Genomic DNA, 19473 nt, shown 5'->3' with positions numbered 1-19473 from the left:
TCGCCAATTTTAGCCTGGCACTTTTGACTAGTCACAGGGGATATAACATGTGAAAAAATTTTGCAACATCTCATATTTGGTCCTGGCCCTGAAAGGGTTAAAGTATATTTTTATAATCTGAGAGATGTTATGGTAGGAAAGTTTGGTGCATGGGATAAATGAATTGTGGCAATCTATGAACATTGATTTTCTTTAATCAACATTTCGCTTAAGAAGAAGTCTACAAAATGTACACATGGCATACAATGTACAAGATACAATACAAACTACCCTATATCACAGATGTTTAGACTAAGAGTCACCAGATGATTAGAGACAGAAGGCAGAGACCAATCTTGGGTCTTTGGAAGCATAGTACGTGACAACCACGGAAAGCCAGGTCATCAACCTAAAACATTCTTACAGTCTCAACCCATCTTCGTTGACACTTTTTCACTGGATTTTTATGGAAAGGCCCCTTTTAATAATAATTTTAAAAGCACACATTTTATTTTTTTATTAATTTAAAAATCTCTGAACATGTTCATAGAAGCTTGAAGAAATTTAAAGAAGTTTACACTTTACTAAATGTTTTTATGAATATAATGGATTTGTATTCTACATTAAACAAATAAGTAAAAATAGTGTTAATCAGAATGTGTTGAAGGGGTCAATTAAACTAGGTTCTCACATAGAAAAATTTAGAGATGAAGGCTTTTAATCTTTAGACTATGATTTTTTGAATTGTATTTAAAATATTAAGAAATGAATAAATGAAATTAAAGCAGCTTTGGTGTATAGCTTTGTTAGCAAATATTAGATAAATTTAAGTTACTACTGTGTTTATGAGAGAAATTACTTCAGCTCTTTCAGTTCTTCTTTTAAATGTGAATGAAGAAAATGTCTTGTTTTACAAATTGTATTACTGGTCAAAAGTAGAGACAGATACCTGTGTCATTAATAATATGATCAATTCATTGCTATGTTTGGTGCAATATACATACTGAGTAGATACACCTGATCTTTTACATGGTAAACTAAAAAATATTTGACAGCTAAAATCTCAGAATAATAATGGCCTTCAGAAAAATAATAAATAACAATTATTTATTTCTAGAATTGTTTTTTTTTAAATCAATTTAAAAATAAAATATTCTTTACATTACAAATTATATTTTTATAATATTAGGAATTAAATTTTAATATTATCCACACAATAGTAAAAATAAAAATTTACTAGTCCTTTCCGTTTCATGCATATAATAATTTACATACATCTCTAAATAGTTTATTTATTATACTTATTTATAAACATTCTACTTATTCATAAGCTAAAAGGATTTCAGTTAAAACATTACTTATAATATTATTTGATATCCTAAAGCACACGTTTACCATCAGCACAGGTGGTACTACGGTAGTACATTTAATTTATTTACACTATCAGTTAATTATGTACAACAGATAATTACTGCAATTTCATTGGTTTAAAGTGTTATCAGAACAGTCTAAAAAACCAAATTTAGCATATTTGTATAACAAAAATAAATTTGAAATCGTTCTTCTGAAATTTAACGATAACTTTCCTTAAAATAATACATATAAAATATTTATTCCATGTTTTCCAATAAATAATCATCTGTAAAATGTTAATGTTAAATATTTACACTTGGTCATTTAAACTTTCAGCAAATACATTCTACAACCAAATTTTCCTACAAAATATATTGCAAGTATTACATTAAAATACTAGACAAAATAAGTAAATTTGAGTCACTCTATTTTTTCCAGCTTTTCTTTCTTGTTCCGTCATTTATTCAATGTATCTGGTGTAATACTGATAAGAACAGAATTTTAAACATAGTAAAATTCAAAATATTTAATCTATATTAATTAAACAATTTAAAGAAATTTGATGTGAGAAATACTTATATAAGCAAAATATAATTTTGCTGATTGTCAAGCACAAAAATACAATAGAAATCACAACAAACACAACAATATTAAATGTTGTGTAAAATTCAAATTTGTAAGGCGTTTTACTTTTTATCTGAATTAAAAAAAAGAAAAATTTGATTGGAAATAAAATAGAGCGTATGATTTACCTAAAGGTTATCACCCAAAGGTTTTTTCGTATAACCCTTGAATATTTGTACAAATGCAGTGAGTCCTAGCGTCTATTAAATCACGAGAGCGGTGCGTAGCCTAGAGTCTTCCGTTGCAGGAATAGATGGATTTCACGAAACGAGGGACGTTCTGCAGCCGTCCGCCTCCAGCACTCGGAGAGTAGGTCTGTGACATCCTTGGTAGTTGGGGGAGTGGGGGGACGAGGCAGGAAGCTGAAGGCCCCGGTATCCTGGTAAAGCTGCTCTAGATTCTCTACAACCTCTGAGTCTGTCAGAGTGTCGTAAGGTCGCTTCTGTGCTAGATGTAATATCTCCCACAGTGTAACACCAAATGACCAGACATCGCTCTTTGTTGTGTATTTGCCCTGAAACAAATTACTATATGTAAACCAAGACTGGAAATAAGCAATTAGGACGATTCTTAGTATATATTATATAGCTTATCATTTTGTTTAACACAAGCTACAGCTAGTCAGTTATACTTAGAGTACTGGCTATTATTTGGCATATAAATAGACTAGCTACCTCCATGGGATATCCAACATAGGAAATGGTAAATAATTTTGACAAGTTACGCAGACTTATGGTTAAGGGTACATAGAAGTGACAATAATTTGTTGCTGGACCATTGATTGTCACTGTACTGTTTTTTGGTCTTATTGAAAAAAACACAAAACTATTTTACAAAACAACAAACAATGACAGCAATATATTCAGATAACAATAAATACAAATGTCAGTATTAATAAAACTAAACTATCAACTTATACTTAAAGAAATTAATACACAAACATAGCTGTATAGCATAAGATAATTATTATATTGAATTGATTGTTACATAGCTTATTACTAACCCATTAAAAAAAAGAAGTAATGTTTACAACACATGTGCAAAGTGTTGTTTCACAGTAGGTCAACTAGTTGACAAAAGGCAGGTAATAGTTGATGTTTAATGAATCCTGTGACCTTGTATTCAATTCTTCCTCAGTCTATGGTTTTGTTTTACAAACTCTGTTTATAAGATGCCCCAGATAAAGAATTATAAAGTCAACAAGACAAGAATGAGAAAATTCAGTCTTATTTCTACTTTCGATCCATCTGTGTGGGTACTTAACAATTAAATAACAGTTATAACAGGATGAATTTGATTTATTTTGATTGTATAAATGTTTACTGATAAAAAAAATACAATAATTTGATCTCTTATGGTTCCAGCTCAAACATTATTAAGACCCTTTCCATCTGTTGGATGTGCAAATTAATCTCAACCCAGTACTGAAAATTGTATTTGAATTTGTTTAAAAATTGTATGGATTTTACATAATCTGAAAATACCATATATCTTGTTCAACATGGTATGTTGAAAAACGCACAACACTCATTGAATTTTCATTGTAGTGTCACTTTGTATGCTTTAAAACCACTTTTATATAAAGCGGTTTGCACAGTTTGATGAACAACACAATATTTTAATGTATATGATCTCACCATTACATTAGGATATTTAAAAAATAACTGAATACCTTCCATACAGATATCTTCATTTGTTTTAGTGAGTGGACAGCGATTCTAGGAGTATCAGACACGGTTACATGTATAAGAAAACTTACAACTGTAGATTTCAAAAACCATATTTAGGTTATGAAATGGATCATTGGATATGTTACAGGTTTCCTTGTACAACCTCATTAAGCCTCTCAAACTACAAATCCTCCAGATGATAATCTCTAATGTTCACTAAGCACAATAACAAAGTCAATTAAGCGAAGAACATGGTGAAAACCACAATAGCTGCAAATTACCTGAATGCTGTATTATGTGTGTCCACTGAAAAGTTAAAGAGCCTACAATTAATTACAGGTATCACAAATATATAACATCAAATTATAAAAAACCCACAATTAATGTTTAAAAAACTGTCTTTCTTATTCCTGTTGTGTTTGATGTGATTCCCTTTCTTTGGTTTATTTTGGAATTTGTTGATAACTTTTAAAATTTATTTATGCTACTACAGGATTTAATTCTAAAACTTTTTGTTTTTCTGTGCCAGCTCCATTAGAGTATTCCTGCATTCCCATACTACCCTTGACTCTAAAGAGTAAGTATTAAACATGTATTTAGGCATTCAGCAACTTATATTACATATTAATTATTTTTATCTCAAGCTAATCATTGATAATAGCTACTTTTCCATTTATTTTATAATGATTTTGGAAAGAAGTGAGAAAACTAAACTAGTACAACATAATTGCAAAACTAGTTTGGCAGTAGAAGTAACTAATAAATACTACTGGTAGAAGTAATGACTTCTTACTTTCTTCTGAAGAGTTATCAAAGCTACTTCTCCATATATGAATACCAGTCTCCTTTAATATTTGAAATACCATTTAAAGTTATTGCTTACCATATATATGGACTCCCACGCCATCCAACGGACTGGGAGTGCCATTCCTCCATCAAGCCTATAGTAGTCGTTGGTGTAAAGTTCATTGTCCGTACCAAAGTCAGATATTTTGATGAGGTACCCTTTTCCCACCAAACAGTTCCTGGGTAACAATAACAGAATTATACATGCATAATTAGAAAAAATAAAAACAAAAGTTACACATAAGTTTAAAACTTTCTAGCAATATTTTACTTGTATTCTATAGTAATTAAATAATGTACAAATTTATCTTATATTGACTAATAAAAATTTTAAATATAAATTTCAGAGATTTACTGAAACTGGAATAACACTGCTAAATTATAAATAAATTACAATTCTCCCGTTTTACTTTCAAATAAATTAAATTATTTTTAAGAATAAACTTGGAAAAATTAATATAATTTGAAATACAAGCACAAAATAAATAAACAATTATATTTAATTCAATACGCTCACAAATACACTAAAGCAAATTAAAATTACTAAAAACCTAAAAGAGTAAACTATTTCTTAATAGCATAGTAAATTAATGCTGTGTTATATTATAGCTCATTGACCAAACAAAAGAACCAGAGATTTCTAAATATAGCTGGACATTGAATATTATAAATAAAGTCTTATAACTAAATTAGTAGATTATGAAAGCAAGAAAATGGTTTTATTAATAGAAAAGAAATATTTATTAGGATCCTTTCAGTAGGATGTTGGCTCTGAAAGGGTTAATATGACTTTTATTATTAAAGCTAAAAACTGTAATTTTATGGAGAAGTTAATTTTAATCCATCTTCATGTTGTGTATACTTACATTTCTTGACTTACTGGAGTTTAAATGAGCAAGTCAGGTCAATAAAACGTGTGGATAGAGGTATATCCCATAAGCTAATCAATAACCTTGCTGTTACCATTTCTAAACTCACTCTTACTTCAATATTCACTACACACTTGATAAACAAAGGTTTAGTTACATAAACCAGCCCACAAGTCACCACTGAGTTATTTGTCACTGTTGTAAAACTTTGTATTTGTTATCACTCTGTGGCAGCTGTAATATAAACGACAAGCTGTACATTTGCCCAAATGTTATTGTATGTAAATGAATCAAAAAAAGGAAACTGGCAATAATTCACTACTGCATTAATGATGCATGACATTCCATTTGTTTCAGTATTCCATTTGGCAGGTTTAGAATGTCTGTGGGTGTCTGTTCAACTAATTAAGGAAGTGGGTTAGTTTTCTTTTTGTTTTATATAATATACTGAGTGAATATCATATTCATGTGGCATGCTAAAGCAGTGCAAAACTTAGTTACACGATTCATTGGTCATTAAAATTATCAATTAAAAGTAGTGTAATTTTTTTACAGATTTTTAGAAAGCATTCAAAAATTATGGCAAAATCCTGGGTAGAAACCAATTCTTCAACAAACATTATGTTACAATTTTATTTTACATTTGTTTTCTAGAGACAAGAAATCAGTTTTATTAATGTTGTTATATTGTGGAGAGTACAGACAGAGTAAAAAGGATTTGTTGTATTTTAATCATCTAGATTATTAGTTTGACTGATTAATTATCTGCCGGGAAGACAGTTATTGAATATCATTTTTGTTGAGTTTCAACAACTTCAACCACAGCATAACAATTCGAATATAATCCAATGTTTCTAATTTTATCTTATTTTTAAAGTTTCTTAAAACAAAGTAAATTTTATTACCTTGTTGCTAGATCTCTGTGCACAAAGTTGAGGGATTCCAAATATCTCATCCCAGAAGCTATCTGGCCAGCCATGTACAGCAGGCAGTTGTAGCTGTAATACACAGTTAATCAATTTAAAAAAATTTATCACCTTGTTTCAAATAAATGTATTATATTATAAGTGTTTGGGTTTTTGTTTAAAGTAACTACAAATTTAATTAACAATTGAATTCTTTACTTAAGAAATACTGTAATGTATGTTTACACATGTTGTTGAAGATTCAATTTTTTAAACTTATTTTCCATACTTAATGATCTATGGTTATGATTAAGTAATAATATAAGGACAAAATTACATATGTCTTTAATAGATGTATATAGAGTATTAATGAATATAATACTGAGTGGTGACCCTTATATACATCAGCACACTACAATCTCAAGTGCCAAAAGCGGGAATCAACCCAGTAATGGATTTCTAGCACTGTGCCTTTACTGTATTTGTCAAACCATTTCTGTAAAATACCACATAATAACCTGACTATCTTTCACAACTCTTAGTGGTGTGAAATTAGTATATATTATTATTGAATGTAAAATCCTATCTTGCTATCAGTAAAATACAATATTAGTGAATATATAAGTAGGGTATCATAATAATACTTATATTCAAAATTTTTTAGGCACTTATATACTTACTGCAGAATATTTGTTCATGGTAATCTTAGACATATTTAACTAAATTATAAAGTTTTATAAAACAATAATTTTTTAATCAGCAAATTAATGTGAAGAATGATTGTGAATACTTAAAGATAACTTATAAAGTTAGTTATAATCTCAGCCAATAATTTATGAGATAAAAAAGATTTGTGTATTTGGTGAAGTGAGGTCTTACAGACCCTGAAAAAGATATTTCTAAACCATGAGATTCAATATTAAATATAAATTTTAGTAAATAATGTGTTTAGATGTATTTTAGCTTTTAATTTTCTAAAAATAATAATTTTTGTTTGTTTTTGAGCACTTTTTGTAATACATTTTTGAAGGTACAGCTTAAAAAATACATATAGTCAAAAAAGCAATAATATACTTTTGTGTAGCTGAAATTAAACTCTATCTGTTCTATGGCACAGAAAATAGCTTTAAATCATTCTTTGAAAATAACAAAAGCTTTCACACCTATTAAGCTATGTACATATAATTGCATATTGTAATTTTCTGTGAGGCAGCATCTGTTTTCAATTATTATGTCTAATGAGTGTTATCTAAATGATTGTAAATGTAACTTTTCAAATGTAACACTTTATATTTTGCAACTAAGTTTCTCTACTGACATTCTTCTTAACTCAGTACTTTATTTGCGAATGACGTTTTGGCTGAAACTGCAGTAATAAATGTATAAGATTTGAGATTTTTTTTACAGAATATTAGTTTAATAAAGTTAACACTTTTCTTGTGTTATTCAATCTTATTAATGGACATGACTTAGCCATTAGCATTCTAAAATATCACCTGTTCACAATAAATTGATCGCACAGACAGTTTGAGAAATGAATTTGAAGCATTCAGAAACAGAATTATTCAAGGCATTAGCTTTTATTCAGTGATAAAGTAATTCAGTCCTATTTTTGAAGCACTAACTTTTTAAATCCTTCTTAATGAATGGGTGAAACTAACCAAATTCAGTCTGAACAGTCTGACCATTACTGGAATTATACCTATACAATAATTATTTATAACCTATTACAATTAAATAATTTTACGTTGGAAATAAAATCTAAAATATTAATTAATAAAAAAATGCATAGTACTATGTATTTTATATTGTACTGCATTGTCTTCCAACTACATTAATTCACATAATTTTTATCAATTTAAAATGTTTGATTGAGATGAGTCCAAAGATGTTAGGTAATATTTTATTTGGAAATGTGAGTAGCCTAACTATAGCTAGCTACCTTAGAGTTTTGATTCCTGGCAGACCAGTGGTGGGAGGTTCTGCCAGCCCGTGGTTCTGCAGGAACTGACAAAGATCTCCGTGGTCCAGATACTCCATGATGACACACAGAGGCTCTTCTTGTGAGCACAGACCCAGGACACGAGCCAAGTTATGATCTTCTAGAGCTGACAGGATACGCACATCTCGCTGGAAGTCCAATCTGTAAATAACAAAAATCATTGAGTAAATGAAAACCAACTGTTAAGTTTCCACCGTCTCTTTTCCATATAAAAAAAAATTTGTTTGACCACAACATTTTGCTAGGTTTAGTTGAAACAATTATTTACAATGATAAACATAAGGATTACAGACATTTAAACTGCTGTAAATCATATAGTATCTGAATTGTATTAGTGGTGTTTCCTTCAGAGGCGTCCATACGGGCTCTGATGCAGAATACCTGCCTATCAGTACAGACAGAAAAATATAAAAACCATAAATTATATTTATTTAATAAACTAACTATAAAATTAAAATAGAGTGAATTAAACCTAACAAAATCTCATTATTAAAACATTTGAAGTCAGTGCTTCCTTCACAGTTTTTTGCAGATGCTGTCAGAGTCACCCCAAAAAGGCTTTAATGTATGTCTAATGCCACGAGATCTCGAACAATAAGGATAAGGCAGCCACTATGCTGCTATCTATGTGAATGGAACTATGTGAGCGATTAGGTATAAACATCACAATAGTTGGTGTTAGTCCCTTAGTAGTAAAGTAAACTTCATGCCTAAACGCCTAAAATATAGTTTTTAATGACTTATTAAAACACTTCTCTCAATTCACACTTACAAGCTGCGTGTGAAAACCAAAGTACTGTTTTCAGAAATTATGCTTTTACAAACAAACCTTTGCTATGTATCTCTTTGGCTCTTTTAACACCATGTTCTTCTTAATGATAACATTGTTTCGTGCTTAACTTAGTGTTTAATAGTATGACACCAGAAGCTGAAAACAGATACTAATTCTTGAAGTGTCTTGCATTTTTTGACAACATATGATGACATAAAATACGTGATTCTCTAATCCTTTATAAGAGCAATGAATGCTTTATAAGAGTTGCTCTGACTTTCTAATGTTAACGTTTCATCCTATGGATGTTACTCTACAATCAGTTTATAGAAATCTGTCTATTGGAATCAACCACATTCAACATTTCTGGCAGATTTTTTGTATTTTCTCCAATCATGATTCCCAGTATCCAAAACTACCATAATCCAAAAATGTATATATAAGTATGTATGTGTGTGTATCTATGTAATATAACGGAAGCTTGTGAACACAATAACTGCCATACTTTTTAAATATCCAGTTTAAACTTGGGATAAAGGCAGAACTTGCACGTAGCTTGGATGAGTTCAATAGTCAATCTTAAACAATAAAGTTTTTAAGGTTCACATTCACATTCAAGCAAATATATTAACTTAACTAATTCCCAACCTAAACCCAAAATAATAAATTCTATAAGCACATTACATAATAATAGGTTACTTGTAATGTAACCAGGAATAGCAACAAATTAAATATTCCTCCCCATGCAACCTCTTTTTTCAAACATCACTGTTTTTATAATGCTGTAATTTTTTATAATTCTCTTCCTGTGGACCTTAAGAATGTAATTGATGTAATGGTCTTTAAGAGAACACTGAAGGCTTTTTTAATAGAAAAATGTTTCTACACCCTCAGTGAATTTATTGGAAATAAATAGTCTGTATGTATAAATATAAACTGTACTTGTATTTTTCTAATATTTATGACGCAATCCAATGCATGTTATATGTCTGATGGAAATAAAGGATATTTGATTTGACTTGTATTTTTAGCCAGTCTTAACCAAATAACATATTTCAAGATGGCGGCAATTCGCATTCAAGAAAAAATGTTAACTTGACTTATTCCCAATATAAGCCCAAAACAATAGGTATTTTTAATATACTTCGATTTTTAGATAAACAACTTACATTCTTTCACTTTTTTCATTATCTCGTATGTTGAAGAGATCACCATTCAATATTTGGAAAATGAATGTTAACATATCAGTTAATATACATTATAGGGCAATATAAAAAGTGTTTTGGAACTCTCGTCATTTATAATAAGGTTTGATTTTATAAGATTTTTATGTCTTGTAAGTTTAAAAGATAATGAGTGTAAAGTTTTTAAGTAGTATACAACACTGCAGGAATAATTGTGAGCTTGATAACTACCATGGTTTTTAATAGATTCAGACTTTACATGTTGTAGAGACAGTATTTTTACATAGCATTGTTGTGTTGAGCCAATCTCAACCTATAAAATGTATAAAAATGGTCAGAGTGGAGTCATTCACATTTGGGAAAATGTTTAACTCAACAAATTCCCATCATAAACCCAGAACAATAAATGTTTTAAATATTTTAAATGACTATAAACAACTTTTATCCTTGCAATTTTTTATATCTCTTAAGGTTCCAAGATGGTGGTTGTTATAAATAATAAGGGAAAATGTTTACAGCATAGTTTCAGAATAATTATTGTAACTATATACATTATTACAAAGAAATTTACATGATTAAAACAATTTTGTCTTTTAAGGTATTTAAGGTATTAAAGAAAACTGGGAAGAAGGGAAGAAGAGGCAATGGATAGAGAGATCTGGAGGCAGTGTGTTGGCGAGGCGAAGTACCACCTTGGGTACCAAGAGCCACGGCAGTAAGTAAGTAAGTAAGGTATTTAAGGTAGATTTTGAAGTTTCTAAATGTTTGAAAGTGTTACGAATATACTAACATTCCTTTGTTTGAAGTTTAAAAAAAAATTAAATCAAAGATTTAATCTGTAAGTTGAATATCTTACTTCTCTTTCTCAGTAGCATTGTGCAAGAGGAACTTGACAGCTACCAGGCGATTCCCCAGAGTGGTAGTGCTGCCATATTCTGATATACCATCTGCTTCTGCTATGTACACCTGCAACACCAATCCCAAGTAAGGCAGCTGACAACATGTATCTCAGTAACTAAGAAGTAAGCACATAAAATATCATTTCCAAATTATAATATTTAAAGGATCCATTAGTTCTCTTGACTCCTGATAGCAAAGAATTCATGAATGATAAGATAACCCTAGTGAATTTGGGTTAACACACATTAAGACACACAAAATCACAATTTTTCTGAAATGGATATAATGCATTTCTGGATGGGAAAATTTTATTTTAAATTTAATGCCCTTTAATATAACTTCCCTGAAGACAGAAAGAGTTTAAAAAATGATTTTGATCCTTCACATGGAATAACAGGCATTTAATTTAGGAAATATGGAAAAATTGTAATCAGGTCAAAATGAAAACGGTTAAAGATAAAATGTAAAATCTCCGCAGTACTGAATATATATGTACATGAGTAATAGCTCCAGGGAGTGAAATGTATTTAATAATTTTTTCATAAGGAAAAAAATTGTATTCTGGTTATAACATGTCTAGAAATTCTGTTTCAAATTCCTACTTCTCTTTGTGGAATAATCAAACAATTTATTTTCTCTTTTGCCTGTCTTCAGAAATGGTATTTTAAATTGATGTAACCAAAATTAAAGCTACCAAAACGTAAAAAGAAATATTTCAATTTAAAACCAAATACACATACAATGACAAGCTGTAGACTACTCATATTCGTTTAATTTCAAGTATGTATAAAACATTACTTTTTGAAGCTAAACAACATAAAGTGCAAATAGTTGACAAAATTAATAATGTCGAAAAAAAAGTTATTTTTTCTGTTGGTACTTTTACTTGTATAAGAGACCCGTAACATTAAGCTGTTAGGGGTAACGATAAAATGTGTATGGAAGGATGATATGGGTTGTGTACTCACTGTGCCGAAAGCTCCATCCCCAAGCTTAGAGAGCATTCGCAACCTATGACGTGGAAACTGCGGTACAGAGGAGTTCTGGAGGCGGCGTCGCAGAGCGGTCAGCACATCAGGAGCTGGAGCAGGGACGGGTGCGGGAGGTGATGGCTGCAAGAGTACAAATAGTATTAATATCAATATAAGGTACAGCTAAAATTTATGAAAACCAACAGAATAAAAATAACAGTAATAAACAAATCATCCAACAATGATAACACATATTGAATCTTTAAAAAGTTTTATTTAGCAAAAATATTTCTCTTCATACATTAAATGTTGCAGATATTACATTGTAAGATTTTTATTTTTAAATTTTTGAAAAACTAATGATTTTATTCTAAATATGAAGTCATTTTAGTTAATCCAAATAAATCAATGTAGTCTATTTATTGAAATCTCCCAAGTATTCAGAGCCAAAGACTGGGGTATTAATGGAGTACCAAACATGTACATGATCTTGATCATCTTTTAAGTACTAAAAAATATTGTATATATTTATGCTACATTTATTAATCGATTTTCGTTATTTAAAACAAATTCAAAAGGTAATTATTTGGCAAATTCCAAATAATCAATGGCTGTTTTGGAATTATTTTAAACACTTTATTAAAATTATTGTCAAGATGTTTGGTGAGTTTTGCTTGATTAATTTGTTCTTATCAGTTCTAAAGATACAAAATATGAAGAGTTCAAGAACTAGTTTGTTACTGATTCTCGGACTAGAGTCGATAAAAATAGTTTTTTTAATCACAGTGATCAATCGAAAGACCCCTCAGTCAATGAATGTTTCATTAGGGATTAATGTCCTAAAGCATTGTCAGAGCAGACTGTCCTGAGGGCTCCGGACGAGGGGCTAGGATAGGTCGTTCTGACTGACAGCTAGAGCTCTTGGCGACCCGAGCAAACACAAATAATGTTAGCAGTAGGCTACGGCCCGGCAGCTGCTCACACAGAGGGTGTACATTGCCTCTGTACAAACATTAAACGATGGCAGGTACAGGTAAAACACCCATCAACGTCCGTCCGTCCTTCTCGCGGCTTAGAGCTACTAGAGTAGAATATACAAAACAGTTTTATCTGAATCTCTGGACACTGGCAAAGAATTGGAAAGTCACAAACACGATGGTGTGCCTAGGATTTGGCAAATGAGGAATTATTGCCGGTGAAGAGCATAAAAACAGATTTCAGTGAGGTACAAGTAAAGGTCTGGCTAGAGGTTAAGTTAAAACAGCTATTGTGTAGCGAGTAGTGCAGAGCTATAATTTTAAAACTATTAAAACAGAAAGGTATGGAAAATCGAGAATAATTACTCTATAAGTACTACATATTGTAGTCTATATTTTTTTAAAACCAGAGTATCACTACATTTATATCATCACAAGATAAACCGAAACAAAACAACTTTAAAAGTTTTAAAGTGCTTTGTGATGTAATCTGTGATGAAATGTAGTCTTGTGAAATCCTCATTGCACTAGTTCATAGTTAGTTATCATTGTTGTTTGTTGTGAATAAATCTTTCATTCTACGTAAGGATCGAATTCAGGTTGAACAAAATACACTTGTACGTGTATTTTCAATCGATTTACTGGTTGCAGCCTACCAAAAGAAATTAAAAGTATTAAAAAAGGAAATCTTTATAAAACTACCTTCTCTGAACTAACTTAAAAATAAAAATAAACAGTTTTACTACACTTGAATAATATAGTAAACTTTTGGCATTGCAACGATCCAAAAAAGCTACTACAAGCAAATCGTATTGAATATGCATACAGTGAAACTTGTACACTACCGTAGTTACAGTTAAAGACTGCTTAATGAAACTAACGGGTTTGTAAGCCAATTATTACTATAAATAGATACAGATCCAAGGGTGATATCTTACACGAGATAAGGGAAAATGTTAAACAAAAAGCTCGCGTTGAGGAAAGACACAAAATAATACTATTGTATGAGCTCCTCTCTCCGACAACGCGAGACAGCGGAGAGAGGTCGGGGTGTCACGTCGCTATCGAGTCGTCTGCATGCCGCATGCCGTGTCGAGATGCAACCAATTTGTACCAATCAGTCGTCTCTTTTTGGCGGTGACGTTGGGGGGGGGGGGAGGAGAGGGGCTCTATTTCAATCTGTCTATTTCAGCCTCCCCTCTTCTTTCCCCGTCTCTATCACACACACACGTTCAGCGGTTGTATCGTCTCATCCGTCATTTCTTTGATAAACACCGTCCGTCAGCATGTTTCATTTTAAACTCCCCTCGGTTTCCAATGAAATAACGCCGTCAAACAAAGCCAGGCCGGTTTATTTGTGTCGTGGCAGCCGTGCCTAGTGACAACACCACGGAGACGACAGCAGCACGCGTGTATACTCGCGGGACCGCGGCAGTGAGTCTGAGTGCTGAGCAGGGATTTGTCATTAACCCGTTAAGAACAGTGATAGTTACCGATGTCTTGAGTGGAGTACTCCGAATGTGGGCATGTTGGTGTTACAGCTTCCATACCTGGTGCCACGGACACAATGATATACAGGGATTTGTCATTAACCCGTTAAGAACAGTGATAGTTACCGATGTCTTGAGTGGAGTACTCCGAATGTGGGCATGTTGGTGTTACAGCTTCCATACCTGGTGCCACGGACACAATGATATACAGGGATTTGTCATTAACCCGTTAAGAACAGTGATAGTTACCGATGTCTTGAGTGGAGTACTCCGAATGTGGGCATGTTGGTGTTACAGCTTCCATACCTGGTGCCACGGACACAATGATATACAGGGATTTGTCATTAACCCGTTAAGAACAGTGATAGTTACCGATGTCTTGAGTGGAGTACTCCGAATGTGGGCATGTTGGTGTTACAGCTTCCATACCTGGTGCCACGGACACAATGATATACAGGGATTTGTCATTAACCCGTTAAGAACAGTGATAGTTACCGATGTCTTGAGTGGAGTACTCCGAATGTGGGCATGTTGGTGTTACAGCTTCCATACCTGGTGCCACGGACACAATGATATACAGGGATTTGTCATTAACCCGTTAAGAACAGTGATAGTTACCGATGTCTTGAGTGGAGTACTCCGAATGTGGGCATGTTGGTGTTACAGCTTCCATACCTGGTGCCACGGACACAATGATATACAGGGATTTGTCTCAGTTATTTAGTTCAATGATACTTACCGAAATTATTCCGTACAACAAAGTGTTCAAAAGTTATATCCGTTGACAGTTTAAGAGATTTCTAATCCTAGTTGAGGGGAATAGGAGAATATGCATATAAAGAAACTCTATTTTGGGATATCCTGAATACGAGCTACAAGATACCTATTTGGTATCTTTGGTAACTTCGACGGTAAAACGTTTAAGTACCAAAAGATAGTCGTAATGAATGCCGCATAAATAATGGTACACTTGCATATTTTAGTATGGAAAAGTACGTGCTATACGAGATTATCATCTAATCTAGTGCATTATGAATGGTAAAACCAATAATAATATATTAACAACTTTAGACTTTCAATTATGTCTAAGCATAGCTTAACCAAAATCAAACCTAGAAAATTGCACTTACTTTCTTGTTGGTCTTACAGTCGTCCTTGATGTTCCTCACCAGACCGATGGCGTAAAGGTTTTCCGCAGGGACCACTGGGGGGTGGGGTATCACGGTGGGTGTAGGCGAAGACTTGCCCAAGGGTAGGGTTCCCACTTCTGGCACTGCGTAATCGTGAGAGGCATCTAAACAGAGATAACAACGGTTGTTTAAGGTATCAGGAGAATATGGACGAACCGAGGAGAGACTGCGGGTCCACAGTAAGTGTGGGCGAGAACTTGGCCAGTGATATGGTTTCTACCTAAGGAACTGTGTCTTTTAGACAAAAGTAATATAGGTATAGGTTGTTTAAGGTATCACGAGTGTATGCATAATGTTTATCTGCTAGTTGATTATATTTTTAAATTTATCTATTTATACAATGTTACAATAAATTATTATAACATAAGTAATCTCGCCCAGTAGCCTATAATATAAACGAAGTCAGCCGTCGTTTTCAGGTATCCCACTCAGTGATCTCATGCTTATGGCAAAGATACCGAGAAACGGGAAACTACACAAGAAGACCCGGGAAAGGTCGTTGCAGAAGCATTACTTGAATGAGGATCGATTCATACGCTTGTAAGAATACAAACTTCGTCAAACTGCAGCATCTGCAATACGTGCTGCTTGTGCCACGATTTGTAACAGTTTGGTTGAAGTTGGACTGTATTCCAGATACCCTGTAAGAGTAACATGATTGAAAAGGAGACGTAAAATTTCCAGAAATGCATTTTAAATCTAAACTATAGGCAAATAGTGTTCTTCAAATTCACTCTATACACAAGTGATGATGGTAGAAATAGGGTGTGGAGACGTGTTAACGAGAAATTTGGCTCCTGTACACCCTTATGTCTCTTTTGGAGGTGGGTCACTCATGGTGTGTAAAGGAATTGCTTCCGTGAGAATAGTGCACTGGATGTTATAGAGCACGTGCTGGAGGTAGAGAATTCATTTTGATGTAGGATGGAGGACGCCCTCATATCGTGAATGTGGTTCATAACGATGATGTCAGCTGACTTGAACTGCCTTGTGTAGCTCAGATTTGAATGTCATTCAACAATTATGGGACCTGCTGGGACAAAAGCATAAAGATGCAACCTATTATATCTCAAGGTATATAGGAGCTGGAAATAGAAATAAGAGAAGAATGAGATATCATTCCACAACAAAACATTGCACGCCTCACAAGGAGTATAATTATACAAAATACGAAAATGTTAAATTTGTCACACAAAACATTTAACAAAACAAACATATTTTTCTCGTTTCTCGTTTTTTATTCAATTTTCTCTTCAGTTTAATTATTATGTTTTTAAAATAGCCTGATTTTGCTTTATGTGCTTTCTATTCCGCTTTCCCCCACGCGTTCAGGGAATAGATAAATTAATATAAGTAAATCAGGTTAATACAAGCACATAAGGTAGAATTCAGTCGTTCTTCTATTGTTTTTGGCCTTGTGTATGTTGTAAAAATGTTCGTTTAGCAAAAATTAAATTTTTGCGTCCCTCATTACCTGGCCGAGAATGGGAATAGAACTGGAATGGAAGGTGTAGAGTGAGACGGAGTAAATAAAATGAAAAGTCTGCGCGAACGCAAATGTTTGTGAAAAGAGATAATGGACGGTGATGAATGGGTTTATTTACTCTAACGAGACACTTGAATTAATGAGTTTTTTACGTTTTCACTTTTTCACTAGTGACATTTTCCAGCACTATCCCATCTTTCGTTGTATGTCTTGGCTGTGGCTGAAGTAAGGCGATGTTTTTCAACTAACCATTAGTTGAGTCTCTTTTGAATGATCAAATAAATCTAACAAATAGATCTAACAGGATGTGTAAGATATTGAACAATAATTTGTTTCTGCTTTTAAATTACACATAAACGCTAATTTAAATACCGATATTCGTTTTAATAGGTGGTAATAACTGAAATAATCAAAATTAATTAATCGTGATTCAAAATGACCTGATATAGATCAATATTTGTAAGAGTTTCATGACATAGTTGAATACAAAGTTTTGCTTTACAGCAAATAATAAGATAAGACTGAGATGTCCACACATATTTTTCGCTGTATTTATAATTATAGAGTTGTAAATTAAATGTGCCACAGATGAGGAGGAGGTACCGCAAATATTTATTAATTTATTATATAATCTAATTAGTCACATTATGAAACTATCAGGACTGGGAATTTGAAATAAAATGGTAATACATTTTATGAATTAAAATCAAACAAACATAGATAGTTTTGATAATTTTATGTTACTAAATTTGAAATAAACGCAAAAATAGAGATTATACATATTTTTTCAACTACCTGTTGGCAGAAGAACATAGACCATCTTGAACTTTTCAAGAGAAAGATGGCTTTGGGAATGAATACGAAGCTATTAACTTGTATTACGTGGTAATATGATACTTGTCACTGCTGTGCAAGATAAGATATCGCAATGGTCTGCTAAAGAAGTGAAAGGCGGTGTGTCCTTAACGATGTCTCTGGAGTAATTTCTAATTTTGGCTCCAAAAGCTTAAACAATTTTATAAAACAGAAATTTCTATAATTATAATATTAAGGACATTGTACTATTATAATATTGTCTACTTTTCCGATCTAAAGGTAACATTTGGAACGTTGATTTAACACCAACGCTTAAGGTATAATTTTTTTACTACGAATGTGAGTAGACGAAATGTAAACTTGAACTGACCAGTAGGTAGTCCCTTGACAGAGTCGACGACGACGGCGGAGTAGCTGTAGTAGGGCGCGTATCGCAGCGCCTGGTAGGGCTCCTGATATCCCGAGTCTACCAGCAGTGCTGTGTCTATCCCCTGATGACTGCGGTCAGCGGTACCACAACTGCTGTCTGACCCCGGCAGAGCCGCCTTGGCTGCCAGTGGGCTCGCGAACCCCTTGCGCTGCCTGTGTCTGCTCACTATCAGGAATATAGCGACTGCTAGCAGGATGATTACTGCCAGTAGCGCCCCAACAGTTACTGCCATCAGCGAGTTTTCTTCCGGCTTTGCTGTGAATACTGGTTAACAGACAAGAAAGGTTAGATCCTAGTACTAGTACATTAAAAAACGTACAAGTTCAAAAACAAATAAGACATAAATGAAGATTGTACTGGATGTCCGTCTATGATACAACACAATTCACACAATGCTTATGTCGAATGAAAACACGCAACATCAGACTCTAGTCTGGAAGCCAGCAGTGTTATCTAATTCAAATGAATAGAACTTTTATTTACGATTTCCCTTATTTTCCTTTATGTCTGTATAACAAAATGTTAGTATTTATAAGGTGGTTTACAAACCATGTGCCAGTCTTCTGTTTTCTAATATCCTTGTTGTTGGTTTGCCGTGGTTTCAAACATAGTCTTGGTTTATTATTATAGATCATAGCCTGTTATTGTTCCATCATTGGGTTTAAAGGAATTTTAAAGTTTTAGTTCTTAGACTTACGTGGCCGATGTCATGATTAACATGAGTTTTCGGGTTCACATAACGACGAAAAAGGTTGTTTACACATTTATCAAACTGAACATCTGTTGACTGATGATGACTCTCCACAGGAAAGCCCTAATAATTCAGGAATTTAATTGTGTAAGCAGTGCGTCGACGAGGTGTGAAACTTAGATGCTAGTCATTTTAAAAGTTAAAACTTTGTCGAATTCAGTTATGGAACAATAAAATGCCCCGAGACCTGACTATGAACCAACTATATGTTCAAACCCGTAGTAATCCAGCAAAAAGGAAACAAGAACAGAAGACTGA

General features: G+C 32.8%; 1 protein-coding gene and 1 long non-coding RNA gene across 2 annotated transcripts in view; one reads left to right on the top strand and one right to left on the bottom strand.

The window, feature by feature from the left end:
- Positions 1-174: 174 nt before the first annotated feature.
- Positions 175-19473, bottom strand: part of LOC124366234 (discoidin domain-containing receptor 2-like) — a 115189-nt gene continuing 95890 nt past the window's right edge. The window contains exons 10-17 of the mRNA XM_046822630.1: positions 18405-18728; positions 15673-15836; positions 12073-12216; positions 11061-11170; positions 8189-8389; positions 6247-6339; positions 4510-4651; positions 175-2470 (exon numbers count right to left, since the gene is read on the bottom strand). Of these exons, the coding sequence (XP_046678586.1) occupies positions 2165-2470; positions 4510-4651; positions 6247-6339; positions 8189-8389; positions 11061-11170; positions 12073-12216; positions 15673-15836; positions 18405-18728 (1484 nt within the window). The 3' untranslated portion in view covers positions 175-2164. The remainder of the gene's footprint in view (positions 2471-4509; positions 4652-6246; positions 6340-8188; positions 8390-11060; positions 11171-12072; positions 12217-15672; positions 15837-18404; positions 18729-19473) is intronic.
- Positions 5704-8439, top strand: LOC124366243. The gene is made up of 2 exons (XR_006922792.1): positions 5704-5758; positions 8212-8439. It is a non-coding gene; the product is annotated as an uncharacterized LOC124366243 (long non-coding RNA).

The sequence above is a fragment of the Homalodisca vitripennis genome, chromosome 1 (assembly GCF_021130785.1).
Source record: "Homalodisca vitripennis isolate AUS2020 chromosome 1, UT_GWSS_2.1, whole genome shotgun sequence".
In the NCBI taxonomy this organism is placed as follows: Eukaryota; Metazoa; Arthropoda; class Insecta; order Hemiptera; family Cicadellidae; genus Homalodisca; species Homalodisca vitripennis.
This window is presented reverse-complemented; position numbering and strand designations above follow the sequence as displayed.